General features: G+C 41.7%; 1 protein-coding gene across 1 annotated transcript in view; it reads left to right on the forward strand.

Annotated features, from left to right (window-relative positions):
- The first annotated feature begins 5,551 nt into the window (after positions 1-5,551).
- SORCS2 (sortilin related VPS10 domain containing receptor 2) overlaps positions 5,552-20,567 on the forward strand; it is a 559,400-nt gene continuing 544,384 nt past the window's right edge. Inside the window, exon 1 of the mRNA XM_051619037.1 lies at positions 5,552-5,647. Within this exon, the coding sequence (XP_051474997.1) occupies positions 5,618-5,647 (30 nt within the window). The 5' untranslated portion in view covers positions 5,552-5,617. The remainder of the gene's footprint in view (positions 5,648-20,567) is intronic.

Here is a 20,567-nt window from a genome sequence, read left to right on the forward strand (position 1 = left end):
TATGGCACTAATAATTTTGCTGCTAACAGGAAGAAGCCTGCCTTGGATTTACAACAAACTAATTCTTTTAAAGCTTTTTTCTATTTCTATTCTGGGACTACAGGAGCTCAGAGGTGTCTGATACCAGGTTATTTGTCTTTTTGTTTGCCTGTGTGTATTTGCTGAGCCAGATTTTATAGGAGACATAAAAGGTGGCAGAAATTTAGGGAGGCCTTTTTGTTTTAGGAATCATTAAACTCACTCTAAACTAGCTTTTTGGCAACCCTTAGGAAGTTCCAGTTAAACAAGCTTTAAAACTGGGAAAGCACTTTGCCTCTCAGAATTGGTCTGTTACGTTGCTTAGCTTGGGCTTTCTAGAAAAAAATGATACTCACTGGTCTGTAAATTAGCTTTATTCCTTTATTAAAATACTTAATGTTAAAAAACCTAGAAAAACAAGTTACTATTCAGCTTGAATAGTAACAACAGAGTAAGAAGTAGTTAAATATTCTGGTCATGCTTTGGACTTTGAGTATGTTATTGTGATTGTCCTTTGCATAACCAAACATTTCTATGAACCTGGATCAACCTTTGTTTTCCATTTTAGTACAGTACCTACCTAACAGACCTAGATGTGTGATGTGTTCCCCTTACTTTAGACAAAACAAGTACATTATTTTACCTCTTAAGTGATTTAACTACAGGACTTTGAATTACATTAATGGGAATTACATTAATGGAAATTATGTAATTAAACTTAATTCCAGTTTTGCAAACTTGAGCCTTCTCATCCAATCTGCTCAATATTCATATTTTGAAACTATACTGTCATTAAGTGTACACAGTAGTGATATAATGCAATACAGGTATTGTTGCTACCATATTTAGGGTTGGACTCGATCTTCGGAGGTCCCTTCCACCCCCTAATATTCTGTGATTCTGTGATATCCCTAGTCTACAGTTACAACATGTTATTATTGTGAATACTTGATATATTAAATGTGCATTATTTATCAGATTGGAAGATTCAGTCAGTGTGTATTAGTCTGGTTGATGTAAAATCAACTTCCAACAGCCATTGAAAAAATGGCCAGGTAAAAGCCTTTCACTTAGTGGCAGAAGTTCTCAGTATCGATACTGAGAATGTCTATTGCAGAGACAAGAGATAGTGCAAATACTTTCATAGCTTTGCTCACACGTCTGTCTTTGTTATGATCATCTCTAAAGGAGGAAAACAAAGGGCTTATCTTTGTTTCCATTTAGTCCTTTACCTCTTCAGAGCCTGCTAGTAAGGACTTCAATGAGTGAGAAGGGCAGTGGTAGCTTGATTGATTCATCCCAATGTACTAAAATCTCACAGTTCATCAATTTCTCTCTGGTTTAGCATACATCAGGTGAGATTTTTAATTGCCTTGCCTAAGAATAAAAGACCTGTGCGATTGTTGTCGGTGAGTCATCAGTTGGGTGTGTTTGTCCATCCACCTTGGTGAATCTGAAAGGCAATTTCAACTAAATTGGCAAACAGAGGGAGGTGACAAAAATAAATGGCAAGGTTTGTGATTGGGCACACAAGGAGGAGTTTATTAGTGAATTTTTTAGGTTCCTGTGAAGACAAATGGGAAAGATATTCTGACAGTGGAAAAAGACTCAAGCAGACCTTGCAGTTTACTTCTAAGATGCAAGGCTGGAGGAAACCAGGCTTTATTAGTTCTAGAACTACTGCTTGTTTTTCAGCCTCATTGTGTGAAATGTCAGTTACTGACAGATATAAAGGACTTGACTTTTAGGGGTGTGGATGTTATAATCTCTTATCTGCTGCTCACTGGGAGCCCTACCTGTCAAATACAGTGGAGAATGTAAAAAGGGATAAGCATGGCAAAGTCCAACTGTATTAATTCAGATGAAGTGTTAATGTTTGTATGCCAGTTTTGATCTGTTAGGGACTCAGGCCCTTGCATCTACTCTAGGTATTTTCAGACTATTCTACAAACACTGAATAATCTCCACAATTTCACAGAGATAGGCCATGATGTCAGAATCAAAATTATTCACTTCCCAATAATGGACAAATCACCCTTAATGTTGGTCAGTGTAATTGTGGTTGATCAGTGTTTCCTTAAGAATTCAGCATTGCATTTTTTTGCTTCTTCCTTTTTGTGCAGAGGTGCAAAATATGGAAGGGGTTATGCTCAACATTCATGTGTTACCAGAGCAGGAATGACTTTCCACTCATGTGTTTTCTGTGAGTGGTTGAACCACTGCCTAATTTCTGTGTCCCTAAAGGACATGTCCCAACCTCAATGATTCAAACATGCATTTAACCACCACCTGTCACTGACACCAGTTTGCAAGACTGAGGGGTTTTGGTGAAGGGGGGTTTGTCTGCAAAACTAACTTTCTGCCCACTGAAAACCAGGTGTTTTTCCCTTTACAAGGGTTGTTTTTCAGAGGAATAAGCCTCTTTGAGGAAACTAACTGCATGCAAAGATCATTCTCATCTCATGCTCGTGTTTCATTTCCTTGAGACAGCTCCCTATAAGTTTTCCTAGGCCTTCTGAGGTTTCAGTATGGTCTCCAGTAATCAAGATTTGAAAAAAAAAAAAAAAAAATTAACTTGCTTTTTGCACGAGATGTAAAGTGCTTCAGGACTGAATGTGATACACAGCCATTGCAGGAGGCCCTGGGGCAGCTTCTGGTGACCTGAGCTGGGTGCTGGGTGACTGGGCTTCTGTTCACAGAGTGTTTGGGGCAGAATCCCCAAAACTGGCAGCTGGAGATTCTCAAGAGGAGAGGCAAATTCTTCTGTTGATTCAGACACCACACTGGAGGAACGAGGGGGGAAGGCCGTGCAGAGGCTCTTTTGAGGCTGTGGGGCTGTGCTTGGGACTCTGAAAGAGGACTTTATTTGGGGCTGTGAAAAAAAGCACATGGGATTATTTTTTTTTAATTATTTTTATTTTTAATCTTTATTAATTTTGAAAAGTGAGAGCCATCCTGAATTTGAAGTTGCCTTATAATTACAGCCATTGTGGTAAGTTACCATAGATCTCCTAGTACTGCAGGTGTACAGCTAATATGTAATCAGATAGCTTGCTGAAAGTCATTTTTACATGAACTTGGGATGACCAGGTTACTTTAGGTCTTTATGGTAGTCATCTCAGGCCTGTAAACAGTATAGTTAAACCAGTGGATGCTTTTTTTTCCTATTAATCTTCCTAGAAAAGCCTTTGTAATCCTAATTTTCTAGGCCATTAGGATATAGGCAGATTACAACTAAAGTGTTGATCTGCTCGAGGGTAGGGAGGCTCTGCAGAGAGAGCTGGACAGATTAGATTGATGGGTTGAGGTCAGTGGGATGAGGTTTAACAAGACCAAGTGCTAGGTCCTGCACTTTGGTCACAATAACCCCAAGCAACACTACAGGCTTGGGGAAGAGTAGCTGGAAAGCAGCCTGGTGAAAAAGGATCTGGGACTCCTGGTGGATGGCTGGCTGAACATGAGCCAGCAGTGTGCCCGGGTGGCCAAGAAGGCCAATGACATCCTGGCCTGTATCAAAAACAGTGAGTCCAGCAGGAGTAGGGAAGAGATCATGCCCCTGTGCTCAGCCCTGGTGAGGCCACAGCTTGAGCACTGTGTTCAGTTCTGGGCTCCACAGTATAAGAAAGACATTGAGGTCCTGCAGTGTGTGCAGAGAAGAGCAACAAGGCTGGTGAGGGGTTTGGAGGGCATGTCATACAAGGAGAGGCTGAGGGAACTGGGGTTGTTTAGTCTGAAGAAGAGAAGGCTCAGGGGATATGTTACTGCTCTCTACAACCTGAATGGAGGTTGTAGAGAGGCTGGTGTTGGTCTCTTCTCCCAATTAACTAGTGATAGGACAAGAGGAAATGGGTTTAAGTTGTGCCAGGGGAGGTTTAGGTTGGATATTAGGAAGAATGTCTTTGCTGAAGGAGTGGTGAGGCATTGGAACGGGCTGCCCAGGGAGGTGGTGGAGTTGCCATCCCTGGAGGTGTTCAAGAAGCGTTTAGATGTGGCACTTCAGGATATAGTGTAGTGGTTGTGGTAGCTGGATTACGGTTGGACTAGATGATTTTGAAGGTCTTTTCCAACCTTTATGATTCTGTGATTCTATAAAGCTGGTTTACTAACTACTCACCTTGGTTTTGCTGAGGATAGATTTCTTCTATTAGGTGTCATCTAGCATGTTTGCCTGTAGTTGGAGTCATTACTTCTCTTCGTGGTCTTTCAAGCATGTTTTCTGACATTTAAGCCTGAGAAATCTTATTTTACTGTGAAATTAGATTCAGCTTTAGAGTTGCTGCTGGATGGTGCAGCAGATTGGACCAGGAATCCTCCTGAGGTCCCAGTCAACCCCAGTTAACCTGGGATTCTAACCTGCTTTCTCTCATGGATTAAACCACTTCACAAGTGCTAATTTATTCACAGTTGCACAGCATGCTGCAGTGGAGCAGGAAGATCATCCCATCTGTGATGCTCAAATCTTCCACAGCTTCACTTGTCTCTTCTGAGTTATGCCACAGTGCACAGACCCAGTCATTGCTCCTCCTGGCCGTGACCACGCTGCCCTGAGCATTTCCTGGTGCTACCCTGGATCAGTCACAAGTCCCACGTCCCCAGGGTGGGCGATGTTGGATTAGAGATCGGCTGTGGGCAGTGCAGGTGACAGCCTGGTGTGTCCTAGGAGCTGAGAGGTAGAAGGAAGGACGAGCTCCTGTTCTCCACGGAAGCACTTCTCGTCTAATCACCAGAATGGTGTTGTCGCACCTGCTACATTTGCTCCTCAGCTTCCCGCAGCTGACAGACACTTCACTGCAGCTTCCTGAGACTCACGGCCAAACCAGGGCCATCCCCCTTGCCAGCAGTGACAGGGGCTGAGTGCTCGCCCGCAGCGACCCTCAGCCGGCCGGTAGCGCACCCGCCCCGAGGGGCTGCGTGAATTTTGCTCAGCGCGCTCTCGAAAAGCTTCTCCCAGGAGCTCTGCGGAAAACTTCAGAAGCAGCGGGCTCTGCTGATGCCGGGCTGCCCCCGCCTCTCCGGGAGAGCCTTGTCCCCGCCGCTGCCCACCCGTGACCCCGCGTGTGTCCGTGTATGCCAGAGCCCCCCCATCCCCTCCCGCCGCGCGGCGTTTCGGCGCGGGCCAGCAGATGGCGGCGCCGCCCCGGCTGGGCGCGCAGCCCCACGCACGCCGCTGCCGCCCGAGCCCCGCTCCGGTTACAACCCTCCCCCGCCCCCGCCCTCCTCGGCGGTGTCTCCCTCCTCGCCACCTCCCCGCCTGTCACTACCACGCCGGAGAGCCACCATGGCGCACGGCGGGCCACGCGTGTCCGCCGCTGCCGCTCCGCGCGGGGCCGCCCGCCTGCCGCTGCTGCTGCTGCTGCTGCCGCCGCTGCTGCTGCTGCTGGGCGCCGCTGCCGCGCTGCGCTGCGCGGAGCCCTGCGGCCGTCCGAGCCCCGGAGCCCTGACCCGCGGGGCGCGCAGCCCGCCGGAGCCCCGACGCGGCAGCGGGTCGGCTGCGGAGGGCAGCCGCTCCAGGAGAGCATCCTCGGCCGCGGGCCGGGAGCAGGTCTCCCTCATCAGCACCTCCTTCGTTCTCAAAGGGGACGCGTCTCACAACCAGGCGATGGTGCACTGGACGGGCGAGAACAGCAGCGTGAGTGCGAGGGGCATCGCGGGCGTGGAAGAGGGGTCCCTGCCCTTACCCCTGCCCTTATCATTCATTGCTTTGCTCCCCCGACTTACGGGGCGCAGCTTGCCGCTGCCGCCTGCGCTTCGCCGGGTTTGGTCCGGCCGGAGAGCGCTGCTCTCTCCCTCGCTGCCCGGCCGGGGATGCGGGGGGTCCCCGCGGGCTGCGCTCGGGGCAAGCAGCACCCGGTGAGGTGCCGCCGGGAGGCGAAGAGCCGCCGGGGTCCGACTGGCCCCGCGCACCCTCTGCCTCAGAAGTTTGGAAAGTTTGTGAGCGCGCATCTTGCAAAGGGCCCGGGGGCGCGGTGTGCGCCGCGCTGCCAAGAGGAGGAGGAGGGCTTGGCCCCGGAGCGCCGAGGAGGTGTGAGTGTGTGATCGGCGTGTCCTCGGGGCTGTGCGGCGGTCTCCGGGTAAAGGAGAGGCAGGTGGCGAGCTGCGGTGCGGGGCTGACCTCCTCCAGCCCCGCATAAAGTTCCAGGTTAAATTGTCGAGACTTAGTCGATTCATCCTGATTCACTCATCCCCCTGCAGTTGTATTCGCGTCACTCTCTGCCTCCTCAAGCGCCGGGGAAATAAAATCCGGGAACAACACAAAAATAAAATAGAAGCGCAGCCCCGGGCTTGAGGTGGATGTGAGCGGAAGGAGCGCTGAGCGGGGCGGCCTCGCGGCGGATCCGCCCGGCGGGCGCGGAGCCTCCGCCACGGCGCGGCCGGTGCGCGGGGAGGGCTGCGGCCGGTGGGCTTCCCCCTGGCACGGCCCGGGGCTTCACCCCGCCGCGGGTTTGAGGGGGCCATTCTCTTAAAAGTCCGGGAATAGCAGCTCTCCGAGGATTTTTACAACCTCATGGATGGATAAAAATCGCGCTCTGGGGCAAGTGTTACTGCACTGAGCATTAGTGTTCACAACTTTTCGCAGTTATAGCAATGCGCCTTGCCTTTATTATTTAATTATCTATTTTAGACAGCTGCTCTCATGGTGAACACACATCATCTATTTTTGACTCATTTTCAATTTCAGCTATTCTTCATTTCTTTAGGTATCGACCCATTAATGGCTGTGTATTTATTTGCACGAGTGGTTTCAGGGATTTGCTGCTTGTAATTTATCTTTCACTGAAACATTATATCATAACAGTGAGCGTCATAGGTAAATATTACCTAGCACCTTGCACTGTCTGTGTAACTTCATAGTCAGGAAAATATCATTATGAAGGCTCAAGATCAGCTTTCTCCTGGAGGATTTTAGTGTTTCTGGAAAGCTTTTTTGAGTGTTTTTATTACAGTTCAGCTAAGCTCCGACTCTGCTTGAACTTTGTGAATTTAGCATAAAGTTTACTTAAACTTGACTGAGTTCAGGGAGCTTGTGTTGTACTTCTTGTAAGTATGTGAATTATCACCCTTCCTCTAGGACCTCAGGTCCTGATTTTTGCCTGTTTTGCTAGGGAGTCACCCAGGATGTGGAGCTGCTAAAGCTCCAAGGGTACGGATGCAGTGATTCCCTTGAGCACACCGAGTGCTTGTGTTACTGCTCTTGTATAATCAGGTGTCAGAGTCGGAGTCAGTCAGCATCAAGAAGCTTGACGCTTTCAAAGGCAGTTTTTTATTTGCTGAGGAAGGAGCTGTAAGGTTGATGGCCATTTTCTGTGAAAAGAGAATGTTGCAAATCAGCAGCATCAGCTGTTCTGATTCTGACCTTCCTCCATTTCTCTGCATTTAGACTGCTGCTGTTTTTTGTGGACAGTGCTTGCAGGCTGTTAGGACTATTTCTTCAAAGAATTCAGTGTTGAAAAGTTGGCATAAATTCATTTTTTTACATAAAAGGCAAGTAACAGCTTTCATGCAAAGAACTCTGCACTCTAAACTGAATATAGTAGAACCTTGCCAATCTACATTTACGACTAGTGGTCTCTCCTTGCCTCTTTGCAAAGATTAAATAACAGATGCTGCAGTGAGGGCTTGTATTGCTAAAATGTTATTATTTTTTCACAGTTTGTTACAGTTCACTTCCTAGTATACTACCGAGTAGTCTCGTCAGAAGCAAAGAGAAGTAGCAACTGACCAAATAAATGAAAGTGGTTACAGTTTTTGCTACAACTTAGTTCTTTTTTTGTTTGCGTAGTTACTATTTACTAATTCAGTCTTGCAGGATGATACTCTCATCGTGAATGCCTGCAGACATTTTCTACAGCACTTAGGCATTCAATAAAAATATTTTTGCAGAGTTACTTAAAATTATGTTGCTTACTCTGCCTGCCATCAGGTGATTAGCAAGACAGTATTTGAAAAGTGAGCCTGTAATGAAAGACTCTTTGCTGTCTTAACCCAAATGAGAGCAGCCAGTCTTTTTGAACTGGATACTTTACATATGACCATCAGCATTTTTTTGCACCTTCTTTTCTTGTTAGTTTTGTTTTATTGCATGCTTCCAGTAGAAGAGCTGATTTTAACAAAGGCTTCCAGAGAAAAATGATTTGTGGAGACAGTTTATAGATTTATTTATTTTTTTATTTTTAAAAATTTTTTTAAAGAAATGGAAGAAATACATGAAGCCCAATGGAAGTGGAATGGACTTAAAGGATTTTGAGATAATTTTGCTCCCCGTATGTGTGCAAGATTAAAACAATTGAAAATATGTACCTAATCCAAACCATATTTAAGGTGGTCTTGAATGTTTATTTATATAGAAACATGTTTATTTATTTAATTCTGAGTTAAGTGATTGGAGGTAGGAACAAATCTAACAAATCTTCTCAAATCTAGCACCTTACCCTATGTTCTTAAAGCTATGGCAGATCTTGCCTTGCTTCAGAAGCACAGGCTTGAGCTGTTTTGTCCCAAGTGCACTGCAGTCAAGGGAAGGACTGTATCAGTGGGGTTTTGGATTAGACCCTTGGAACCTCCGGATGCACTAAGCAATCTTCAAGTGTCACCACACACATTTGGCACCTCATTGGAGGTACTCAGCACTTTGTAAACCAAGGAGCTAAACTAGTCCCTTTACCCTTTACAGCTGCGTGGCTGAAAATTTGACAGTGATGAGCTCCAGATGACCATATATATTCTCTTAAACACCTCACCTAGTAAAATAAATGAAGAAGAAATATGCAGCAGGATTATTCCTTTGAGGTCTGTGATGCAAAGACAAATAACCATAAAAGCAGAGGGGGCAGATGTTTCTCTGAGAAGTGTTTACCTGCATGAGTAGTTCACTGAGGATGCCACCAAAAGGTACTTTTACATGTAACAAGGACAAATAAATAAATACATTTTAAAGGGGCAAGGATTAGGTTGATGTGCACATGGAGCTTTAAAAAACTTATTTGCATCTTGTTAATCCTTGTGAGGAGTTTTGGTGGCATGAGATGCCTTGAAAGAAACTAAGGAAGCTATGCATTAAATTGGTCCTCTCTCTTCCCCCTCCTATTCTGTACTGTAGAAGTCTGACCTATACTTCATTATCCTCTTGTAACACTGTTATAGTTTTCGGAGTTAGAGAAATGGATGATTTGATAGCCCAGCAGAGTATGCATTTGCACTGATTGTGAAGTGCAGTTCAATAACTTGGAAGATCACGATACATTTCCTCATTTTTCCAAGAGGGAGAGATGTGCAGGGAGGTTTGTATATTATTTCCTGTTTTGTGTCCTCATTACTTTTGTTTTGTATTCTAATAATTATTTATAAAGTCCCTAAAAACTAATCCTGTCTGTGACCTTTCTTGACAGTGTGATGCATAGTTAAAACCATCACTAGTCAGTGATGCAAGTCTTGCAAAGCTAGTCCTTGTCACATTACTTGTGTATCTAGTTAGTGAATTCCTACAATTAGTATTTCCGCTCTCTGTCTCCTATGCCCAGAGAAATCTGTTGTGCACTATTACTTTCAAACAAAGGTTCATGCAAGTGGAACTAATTTCCTTTCCAGTCTTAAAATATCATAAACGGAAGGCATGACAGGTGGGTGGTGCAGCACACTGTTTACTCTGGTAAGGGCTAGTGATTGACATTTCCATAACTGATAAATAACATGGAGTTGTGTGCTGGAAAATGTATGTGTAGTGTGCTTATAGAAGTAGCCTCTTACTGTGTTAAGCTGAATGTGTATGTTCCCAGATTTACTAAAAATACACTACACTTCCTGATCTGGGGAAGAATAGTCAATTGATGACAGCTTTTAAAAACTCTACTCTTCCTTAGAAGAGACCTTATAGTCATCCCGGAAGTCTTTTTGTGCTAGATAAAAAGCTTTCTTTGCAAAACTATATGCTTTTTGACCCTCCTGGAGAATTCCAGTTGTGTATTAATACTAGCTGATTAAAAAAAAAAAAATCAAATCCAATGCAGAAATATGGGGACAATAAGACTTATATTCACAACTGGTTTTGTCAAATGTTGTGAGCAGGATGTGGGTCAACGAATTCTAAATGTGCAATTTTGTGCTGCTAATATTTCCTTTTTTCATTTTTTGAAAAAATTAGGTCCATGCAGGTACTGATTTGTTCAGTAAGTTGATGTCATGATACCTCACAAATATGTAGCTCTTTGTTATGGAAAATAAACATACATTTACACACAGTTTTTTCTAGACTTAATATTTAGAAGCACCTTAAGGGAAAGGAAGGTTTATTTCACATCTACAGAAATTGCTACACAAAGAAGTTTTAGCTGATCCAGACTTTTCTGTATTTGATATGCAGATACTTAATTTAATTTAAAAAATATTTCTCTTTTGTGATACAGTTTCACCATATATGATTTATAGAGCCCAATGATCACTAAATGTATTCTTCTGGCAGTTATTTTATTTAATTGGTTTTCTGTTTTGTTCAGTTGGCAATAAATTTTGCTGAGGGAATCTATAAAAAGCATTGACTTCAGTATTACTGTAGCAGTCTGTGTAAATGTCCAAATATCCAAACTGGGCAAAAGTCCATTTGTGGTAACATTTTGGTGCTGTTTCTCCAGAGTAGCCATACTACTTTTTGTGAAATTAAGGGAGCATGAGGTTAAAAATCCGGGTGGTTCAGACCTTTGATAAATGGCAGATATATTGCAAGGTGAAAGGCAGATTTCCCCTAGGGAGGTTTTTTTTTGTTTTGTTTTGTTTTTTTAAATTCCTTGAAATTATACTGTGATAAAAAAAAAAAAAAACAGAAACCAAACCCAGTAATGATACTTGAATGGAACAGCAGAATCCCATACAGAAAGCAGAATTACTTTAAGCCGATTCAAGTAACTCTAGAAGATAACTTCCCTTCCCCTCCATATGAAATTAATGGCTTACTTAATTTGTTTGCTTCTACCAGCCTTTGTTTTTCCTCTCTTCCAGCCCTACAGCTTTCTAGTTGTGTCTTCTGCTGAGCTCTTGCCACATTTTGCCAAATTTCAACTGCTTAAGATAAGACAGCTCCTCTTCTCATCCCCAACATAGACACTTAAAATTGATACGTACTTTAATTAGTACATGTGTGTTCCAAACACACTTGAAAGTCCTCCTCCATGCGCAGCCCTCCTGCAGTCATACCTGTTTTTACCTGGTTTGCTGGTTTAACTGGTGTTACCTGCTTTGCTTAGGAGCAAGCTAGTAGCAGCCTTAGTGTGAGTAGGCACTACTGGGCCAACATTGGGATGTGCTCATAGGATTTAAATCCAAGAAGGAAATTTAGCAATGAACACTAAAGACAGACACTGGATTGAAATAATATCTCTGATACTGCTCATATAACATGTGCAAGATAAACCAGATCTGGCTTAATAATAATAATTAGATATGTGTTTAGGCTGTTGATAGCAAGTTTACATATCACAGTGGGAACATAATGCTTTCTTCCCAAGCTTGACAGTGTTAGGAATCTACTGATACAGATCTTTGGAGAAATAAATGAGGGCATCCCTTTTGATTTTATTAAAATTAAATATACCAGCAGGTTCTTTTTGAAAGAGAAAAAGGGGGAAAATGATGAGACTTTCAGAAAAACAGTAGTTCTGCTAAAATGGGAAGTTCTGTGAGGTGTGTACTGATTTATGAATTTAAAACATGAAACTGCCCAGATTATGCAAGTTTTTATGCCAGGCTCTTTGCATATCCAAATGAAATATTTTATGCTTCTGTCAATTAAGACTAAAGGGTGTAAGCATAAGGAGAGAGAATCTGCAGTAGAGTGCAAGTGAGATTCTTTAGTTCCCGAAAGCACAAATTCATTTAAGCAAAAGCTGAAAGTGTAGGTTGAAAGTAGTCTGCAGTATACGACTGCTCACCGTAGCTCAGGGTGAAACCTGATGACCTGCAACATTCCTTCAGCTTTTTTATTCTCATAGTCTCACATTCTTTATGAAACGTTCCCATCCCCAGCCCCCTGCCCCAGTAATAATAATTTAAACCCTAACAAATCACCAATGGCAAAACCACTTTTGAAAGAAATAATGGATGGGATCCTTTGTTGTGTCTTAACTTCAGCCTCCAAGTTTTAGCTTGGACTTCTGCAGCTGGAAGGAAGTGGAGATGGTTCCTGGATTGATCCCTCCCCTGACAGGGTTAACATCTGCACTTGGTTGAGTTGACTTCTGAAAACTTCTATCTCTCTACACTTACTGTAGAGGGACCTCAATAACAAACTTCGATGAAACATGCAGTTTATTTAAAGCTGCAGTTATTTCCTTCCATACTGTAGTGTGGCTGTTGGACTTCCAGTTAGGGATTAAACTGAAGCTGAAGAGTACCACCAAAGAACTTTGCCAGTTACCTCACCACTATCCTCTGAGATAGCACATGCATTACATAGGGAATTTTGTGCCTCAGTTTCCTACTTGCAGTGTGGCTCTAGCGGTATTTCCCTATATCCTAGGATGGCTGTTGCTCTAAATAAGCTGTGCACTTCAATGTTAAAGTAATGACACCTAAAAAAGGCAGGACCATAGGAAAATCACATCTATCATTCCTTTGCCTTTTTCACAGTACAGTCTAGGAATTAGAGAAGAAAAGGCTCTCACAGGTCATACAAGCTCTTTGCTTGTTCTAATGTTTGTTTTGATCAGGCTTCCTTTTAATGTGTAGTCCAATTTAATTTAAATGCCTAGACTCTGGCACTTCAAGGTCATTGAATACAGTATTATGTGACTGAAAACACTTTCAGTGAAATTTAACCTGTATTTAACATTATTTTTTCTGTCCTTGTTTACCAGTATACTGAAATAACTGTGCTTCTTAGTATTTGTATCTTTTCCTCATCTTGTAGAATAATAATTATTTCTCTGGATAACACATATTTTGGCCTTTAAAATTATCTTTTATAACTCACTTTTGCTAGCTCTTTAACTGCGCCACCTGGTTGGGACAGCACCTACATATAATAGTACCTACCTACTGTGTATTTGACTGGCACATTTTTAGAAATGTATATAACCACAGAGATTATTGTTCATTTCTGGCTGCCCTCCAATCTCTAATGTCCTCGTGATTATCTGTGTTTTCTGAAAAGAAGACTACAGAATAGTAAATAGTTGGTGGTTATTTTTAAAAGGTAAATCATAAAAACACTGAAATAATTTGGTCATTAGCAAAAAAGCTAATTTTTGTGGTTTCCGTGCAGTAACACTGTTAAAAGTTGGCTCTTGTAGATGAAGTAGATGTATTTAGTGGTTCTTTTTACCCCACTCACTTTATGATATTTCTTTCTTTTATGGTCCTTGGAAGCTCACTGGAGGTGTGGTAAAACTGCATGAAGTGTTGTAGAAAGCGTATCTGCAAGCACCAACTACTGTGATGTGCCCTTATTCCTGCTGAGCAGTACGCCCATGTTTACTGGCCAGCATCTTTAATTTTAGCACATAGCAAGCTACACTCTGTCAAAACACATTTTTTATCACTGTTACTGACTCTTCTCTGCTCTCCAGACTGAAGTACTACAGGGAAAGAGCAGTCTTCCCCCGTCACGTGTATGAACAAGATGTGGTGTACTGGGGTCTTTAGGTGCTTCTCTAATATCACTGCATAATAATGATGATGAGTGAGGATTGAGCTGTTCTGCCTGTAAATTCTAGCAGTGTGTCACCTGGCCTTCCTAACTGAGCTACAGTAGAAAAAAGTTGCTTTTCTCAGGTATTGATCAACAACCTGTTTATGGTTAGTGCATTCCCATGCTTGCCTCTACCAGCAATTGTCACTGAGGTGCCCAATGGGATAGAGCTGGAGGATGAGAAGAATATGTTGGAATAACTCTTTGAGCTTTGGGCAGTGTTTCACAGTGTTAAATGTGACTGAGTCTAAATAAATAGTTGTTTCTTCATTGAAAACACAATTCTATCAGAGTATGGTAGGTTGCCATAAAATTCTCCTAGGTCTAAGGAGAAAAATACCTTGTAACTTGCTTTTTTCAGCATATTGGAACTACCTATGTGTCTGAGGCATCTTAAGCTTCTGCAGTACTCATTAAATCCTGCCCTTTATGGAAAACAGAATATTCTTTTCTTGGTTCTTCTTTTATATTCCTAGGTACTGTGTTGGTTGTTCAGCATCATTATACCCTGTAGGCATTAATGGATAGATACATAGATAAAGAGTATAACCTTGAGGGAATTTCATGAACCCTTTTGTATGGGCAGCTCTTTTTTATGCATAGTTTTTGAGAGGCTCCATAGATGAAGCATAAAACCAGAAAAAAAGCAACAAGTGCTAATGAGAGCTGGATTACTTTCTGGGTCCGTAAGAGATCCCTGCCAATCAGTTACTGCCACAAGGCAATGGGGACCTGTTGGGATGTAGTGCACATAAATAGTGCTCCATCATTCAGCCTGTTACAGAGCTCATGAGGGAAGCTCTGGGGAGACCTATAGCACCAAATGCCTGGGGATGCACAGAGACCTTGGCTGGTGATGCTGGAGATGGGTGACCACATGCAGCTGGATGGCACAAAACCACTCATGCTGTTTTGCTCAGCTCCTCTCAACCTGCAGTGATGTCCCCATTTTGAAAGGAAGTAAAAATCAAATGACAGGGGTATGCTGTGTGTTTGTGTGTTTGTACTTACAGGCTCTAATCTCCATGATTCTTAACTAAATAATTGCAGAATCCTATTCCACAACAGGTTGATATTAACATATTCTGTCTTTTAAGTTCCCAGGTCGTTTTTTGAGTGATCCCACTATGCTCTTTCTGAGCACTTTGCAGCTCCATTGAGACAAGTAAAGGTTCATGTTAGATTTGGCTGGTTTGTGGATACGCTATGTGAACATAATTCCTCCTGGTCTCTCTCATTTTAGTCCCATAAACCACAGAATTGTAACTGGTACGTATCAGACTTTGGAATCTTCAGTCTTCTCTCTTAGGGGAGAACTTTGTAGAGTAGGGATGATGGCTGGACTCGGTGATCCCAGGGGTCTTTTCCAACCTGAATAGTTCTATGATTCTATGATTCTGTGATTGTAGTATTTTATGTGGTTAGAGCACAGAAGCAAGCAGGCTTACGAACTAGAAAGATTTCCTCTCCCAGGCTCAGATGTCCCCACACAGGCACTAAGACTTAATCAGAATTGCAGCTTTTGATTTACAGGGCAATTTCTCAGTTTGCTAATTTGTTTGACTTTTAATCAGTGGTTTCCCATGTTTCCTGGCCTGTTACCTGATCACATAATGTCAAGCATGTCAAAAGGTCTCAGCTGCCTTGAGAGCAGTTTTGGAACATATTCTTTACCTTGAGTGAGAAGTACAAACTGAACAGGAACTATGCAAAACATCTGTGTTGGGAGTGTGGTGGCTTTGGAGTGGAAGCTGTGTCCTGACCACCAGTGACAGACTACACAGGACTGACAGTGAAACTTCCTGGTTGCCCTTGGTTGTGCTGGTGCTGTGGGTAAAGAATTGGGAAGCTGGTGATGTTGGTGCTTCTGAGCTTTTCTTGCCCCCTGAATGAGGGAGGCCAATACTGGTGGAGTCAGCTGAGATCTGTTCCTGTCACTTTTGAGGTTTTCCAGCCTGATAGGAGAAAAAAATACAAAAGAATCCAGAGTTATTTTCCCTCTCTTGTATGTGACACACTAAAGTGTTGCTGAGCACGTGTAGGAGGGAGGAGGATGTGTGTGGATGGAGAAAAAGTGCCAATATTTTTTTAGTAAGCAGTCTACTAGCAATGTTTTAAATTTCTCTTGGGTCACAGATATTATTCTTAAACTCTGACTAAAACCACTGTAAGCATGAGAAGCTAAAAAGTATGTTGCACATCAGCTGAACAGCATTTTTATAGCTCTGTGAAACTCACTTGGTGATTCCCTGATTAAGCTGTTGGTTCTCACCAGCTTCTGTGAAGGCAGATGCGGAATGAATACATTCCCCTGCATACAGACTGAGTCAGGCACTGCTTAAAAACTGTACGATGTATTTCAGTGAACAAGTTTTCAGTGCATAATGAAATACACATGTTCATCTTTGTGCAGCATCTCTCAAGGGCTACTGTGTGGAGCACTGAGGGCCACTAATAAGATCTCCTTTTCCTTCCTTCTTCCTCTTCCAACTGCTTTAAAACAGATGCTTCTTTATAAAGCGGGCTACATTTAGAAGGCTTTGAACCTTGGTATTCCTTTTCATAATTTCATTGCTTCTGGAGAACAGCATTTTAGAAACTCATTGTATAAGCATCATGTGCCCTGTTTTTAATTTCTTTATTTAAAAAACTCTTCGAGGAAGAGAGAGAGATGATTGGTATCAGGCTGCTTTATGTAAGGTGTGAGAGCTAGGTTGTTAGCTGGGAAATTATCAATACACTTTTTTTTTTTTTTTTTTTTTTTTAATTTAGCTAAAACTGCAGAAAAGCCACTTTTTAAACTGGCACAAACTGGCACAACTTAAGAACTGAATGAAAGGCAAGCTTCTTTGTCAGTGGGTGGACTTGGTTCGGCATGATCAGTCGGCAAGCACACAGGAATGTTTGAGCTGCTTTTGTGTGTGCTACTGAGGCAAGAGATGTTTTATGAACACTGGAGCTGCAGGAAAGAAGGACCCTCGACTTTCTGTTTCAATCAATGTCCGTATTATTGTGAGGGATTACATCTTGGCTCTCATGTTTGTGACTGCAAAGAGACTGTTCCTGAAGATGGGAATGTAAAGTTAGACAAGGCTGTAATCTTTATCTTGTTTGCAGAAACGGCCAGCAAGTCTGGTTATTGCGTTGCTACATTTTGTGAAGTGTATCAAGGCTCCCTGAGGGAGCAGGATTCAGTCCAGTGTGATGTTTCGCAGAGGTCGGTAGCTCAGAAGTCAAGCCCATTGAGATGAGAGCACTGAAATTCACATTTAAGCTTAGACTGTCTGCCAGGAAATAATATAAAGAATTCAAAGTCTTTGATCCACAGTCTGTTGTATGTAGATGGTTTGCACAAAATATGCAAGCTTTTTATTTTTTGAAACAACTAAATAGACTTGTATTTATTAACCTGATGTCACAGTTACAATCACTCAGTGAGAAACTCTGCTCCCCTTTAGGCAACTTCTGTGTCTGTCCTTTGTTTTATTACTTTTCTGTCTGCTTTTTTGTATGTCTCTCATTCCTCCTCCCTCCTTTCTTTTCTCTGTCTCTGTGTGTCTCCTTTGTTATGCTCCCTTCATTTCATTCTCTGTATTAAATCACCTTTCTCACCCCTGAGGGCTTAAATAGCATCACCTTCCCTGTTCCATCTGGAAAAAAAGTGATCTTCAAAGACATGGTTAATAATGACACAGACATGTCATCAGTTTGGGAGTTGCCATTCCAGTGAATATAGATGTTCACACTTGGTCACATGTTGCCTGCAGGTTTGGAGAGACAGCACAGCATTGCTTAAGGAAATCTTGAGTTCATGGCTGTATCTGTAGCTCTAGAGGGTAGCAACAGCAGATGTTTAAAAAAAACCATTGCCCCAAAAATACATCATCAATTGGAACTGGCCCAGAAGCAGTGCATTTCACCTCCTTCCCCCAGCATAAACTGTGATCTCTAAAACTCACCTAGGGGAAGTTTTGCACTGGGGACATTAAGTAAAATACACTGCTTCTGTGTCGAACTTCTGGGTGAGTTTAAATTCACATAATTAGAAACTAAGGATTCAAAATCCCATTTCCAGTTATCCAGTTCTGTAATCTGCACATGCCATCTAATAAGAATATGCATACTATCCATCACTGGAATTATGCTGCTGCTCATCCAGGTTCAATTGAAAAATAATCATAATTATTCAGTGTTAGATTTCATGCAAAAATGAGGTATTGTGAGAAAAACACAACTTCTGAATTAGACTGAAATGTCTATTACCATGGATTTTGTTGTCTGGATTATGTTCAGATATCAGTGCATGTCATTCTGATATTAGGATGATGTCATTCTGATAAGTGACTTTGCCAAGTATGCCTCACTGTTGCTTTTTGCAACCTATAGGTAATAAATTTTTTTCCTTTAAATTAAATGAAATATTTACAAGCTGTTGCTTATTGCAGGAATTTAAATGAATGAAGTTTTTTTTTGAAAACAAATGCAAACTGAGGGAAGTCAAGGCAGCAAATTACAGAATCATAGGATGGTTTGTGTTGGAACGGATATTAAAGATCCTCTAGTTGCAACCCCCTGCCATAGACCAGGTGAAGCTGTCATGGGGAAAACTGCAGAACTCTGCAAGCTCTCTGGCTTTAGCTGAGCCTTGAAAATATGGGAGTCAAAAGCAGAGAAGTGCTAAGGTCTTGATTTCTGGCATGGCTTTTTTCTCTGATACAAATGTACTTGCTGTGCAGTCATTACAGTTCATGGACTGAGAGAAGATGACCAGATTTACAGTGCTTTAATCTAACATGAAATTGATACTGTCTTATGGGAACGGCTTCTAAGAAGAACATAATGAAGTCGGTACTGGGCTACACCCATGGATATCTAGGGAAGAGCATCAGACTCAGATGAATATTTGTGCTCCTTCACCAGACAGCTTTTCTGGCCAGCAACAATTTGTGGCTCAGGAGTAACTGTAAAAGCTTTTCAGGTGCAAGAAACATTCCTTGTTTATAAACATGAAAATGGAAGGGAAGATGAGCGTGTGTACTTAAACGCAGCAGTTAGCCAAAATTGCTAGTATTGAGTTTCTATTGATTACATCATCCTTTCCTCAAACCTAAATGAGTTCAGATTGTTCAAATCAGTTCAAAATGTTCTCTGAGTGATTCAAATTTTGTGGGTCTGTAGCTAAATTTTAGAATCTCAACGCCATTTCCTACTATATTGATGTAAATTGTATTTACATTCCAACAAATTATATAAAACAACAAGTAGACCTCTCACCACATAAATGACAAAGTCCTTCTTTTCTCACCACTTTGGGAAGCTTAAAGGGTAATATTTCTCTTGGGTGAATGTTGTTTCTAGAAAGGAAGATGCACTGCAAAAGTAGTTTTCAGATGTCTTTTTGGATTTATGGGATTTATTAAAGCACCTTCTTAGAACTGCTGGATGATGATACTATCATACAGAAACAGTACTAAGTATCTTGAATGTTTCACTTTGTTATTTAAAATTGAACAAATGTATGTTAAACGAATAACCACATCTGGGCCAGGACTAATTTAAAATTGAAGCCATTATTCTCTCGGTACATAACCAATACAGTATATGCACTTATCAACAAGTGAGTCTTATTTTTAATTTATGAAAATTTACCTGAGAATATTCAAATGTTTCACCCTTTCCAAGTATTAAAAAATGCCTTTGATGTCCCAGCATTTGATTTTAAAACAGCTGATCTTCTGGTGTGCTGTATAATAAAGTTGTTTTGATACATACAAGAAATGCTGCTTGTTTATTCCAGGTTTGCATGGCATAAATAAGCTAGGTTTTTGTTCAGTAAAAATTGATGATTTTGTTAAAATGAAAATAAATCCTTTTCTCTTAAGTTACTTTAAGGCCAATTATTAAACAGGCATGATCAAGTTTCCTAGATTTCAATAAGTGCTGAAGGTGAATTTTGACCATCTTGCTCGTTTGTATTTACAAATAGTTCAAGATTTTAGAATAAAGTGCTCCATTTTAATTTTTAATATTGGATTGAAGGATATCAATAAAACATTCAATTACAGTGGACTGTTTGTATGCTCCATGGGAACCCAAGCTGTGATTAGATTTTCCAGCTAGAGTAGAGCAGCATAATTTCCTTGACTTAAATTTCACCCATTATGGAAGGATTCTTAGCTTTGATTTGCCTCACAGCTAGTGGAATGTTCACAATAATGAAGAGATGCAGGAGTCTATGAAATGGGGAAAAGTTAACAGAAAAGGTAATAGCACAAAAATTATATTTTAAATATTGGATTTCATGCTGTTCTTTCTTACTGTTTTTCCTCTTCATTTTTTTCCCCTCAACTTTTATGTATTACTGAGCTTATCTAGAAAAGCAAGCTTGTTAGTTTGAGCAGACGTTTGTTGGTTTTTGCCTCTCTTTGTCTTCTCACTGTTTTAGTCCTCTACCTTCCTTTCTATGGATTGCTTAATTTAATCTTTCTAGCTGCTGTATTGGTTTGTTCAGCATCACTCGGGTCAGCATGTTATATATGAAAGGCATAGCAGCTGAAGAAAACTAATATTCTGATCAACTTACCATCACTGCAGATAGAGGGAAATCAGCTGGCATGAGTGAATTGATTTCTGCATCAATCTCCTTGCTCGGGCAATCAGTTCAACCAAGAGTAACGAGATGTGAGTCCTCATCACTTTCCTGTTGTAGAAGGCTCCTTATATCTGAGTGAAATTTCTGAATTCAGGGATGCATTCTGCTAACACTTTGCCATGAGAGCAGTGGTGCTCCATACAATATTAGTGAACCCAAAGCCTGTAAAAGGCAACATCAGGCTTCAGTATGTTTTGGATCAGATTGTTGAGTTAGTGCTGC

This window comes from Apus apus, chromosome 4 (genome assembly GCF_020740795.1).
Source record: "Apus apus isolate bApuApu2 chromosome 4, bApuApu2.pri.cur, whole genome shotgun sequence".
In the NCBI taxonomy this organism is placed as follows: Eukaryota; Metazoa; Chordata; class Aves; order Apodiformes; family Apodidae; genus Apus; species Apus apus.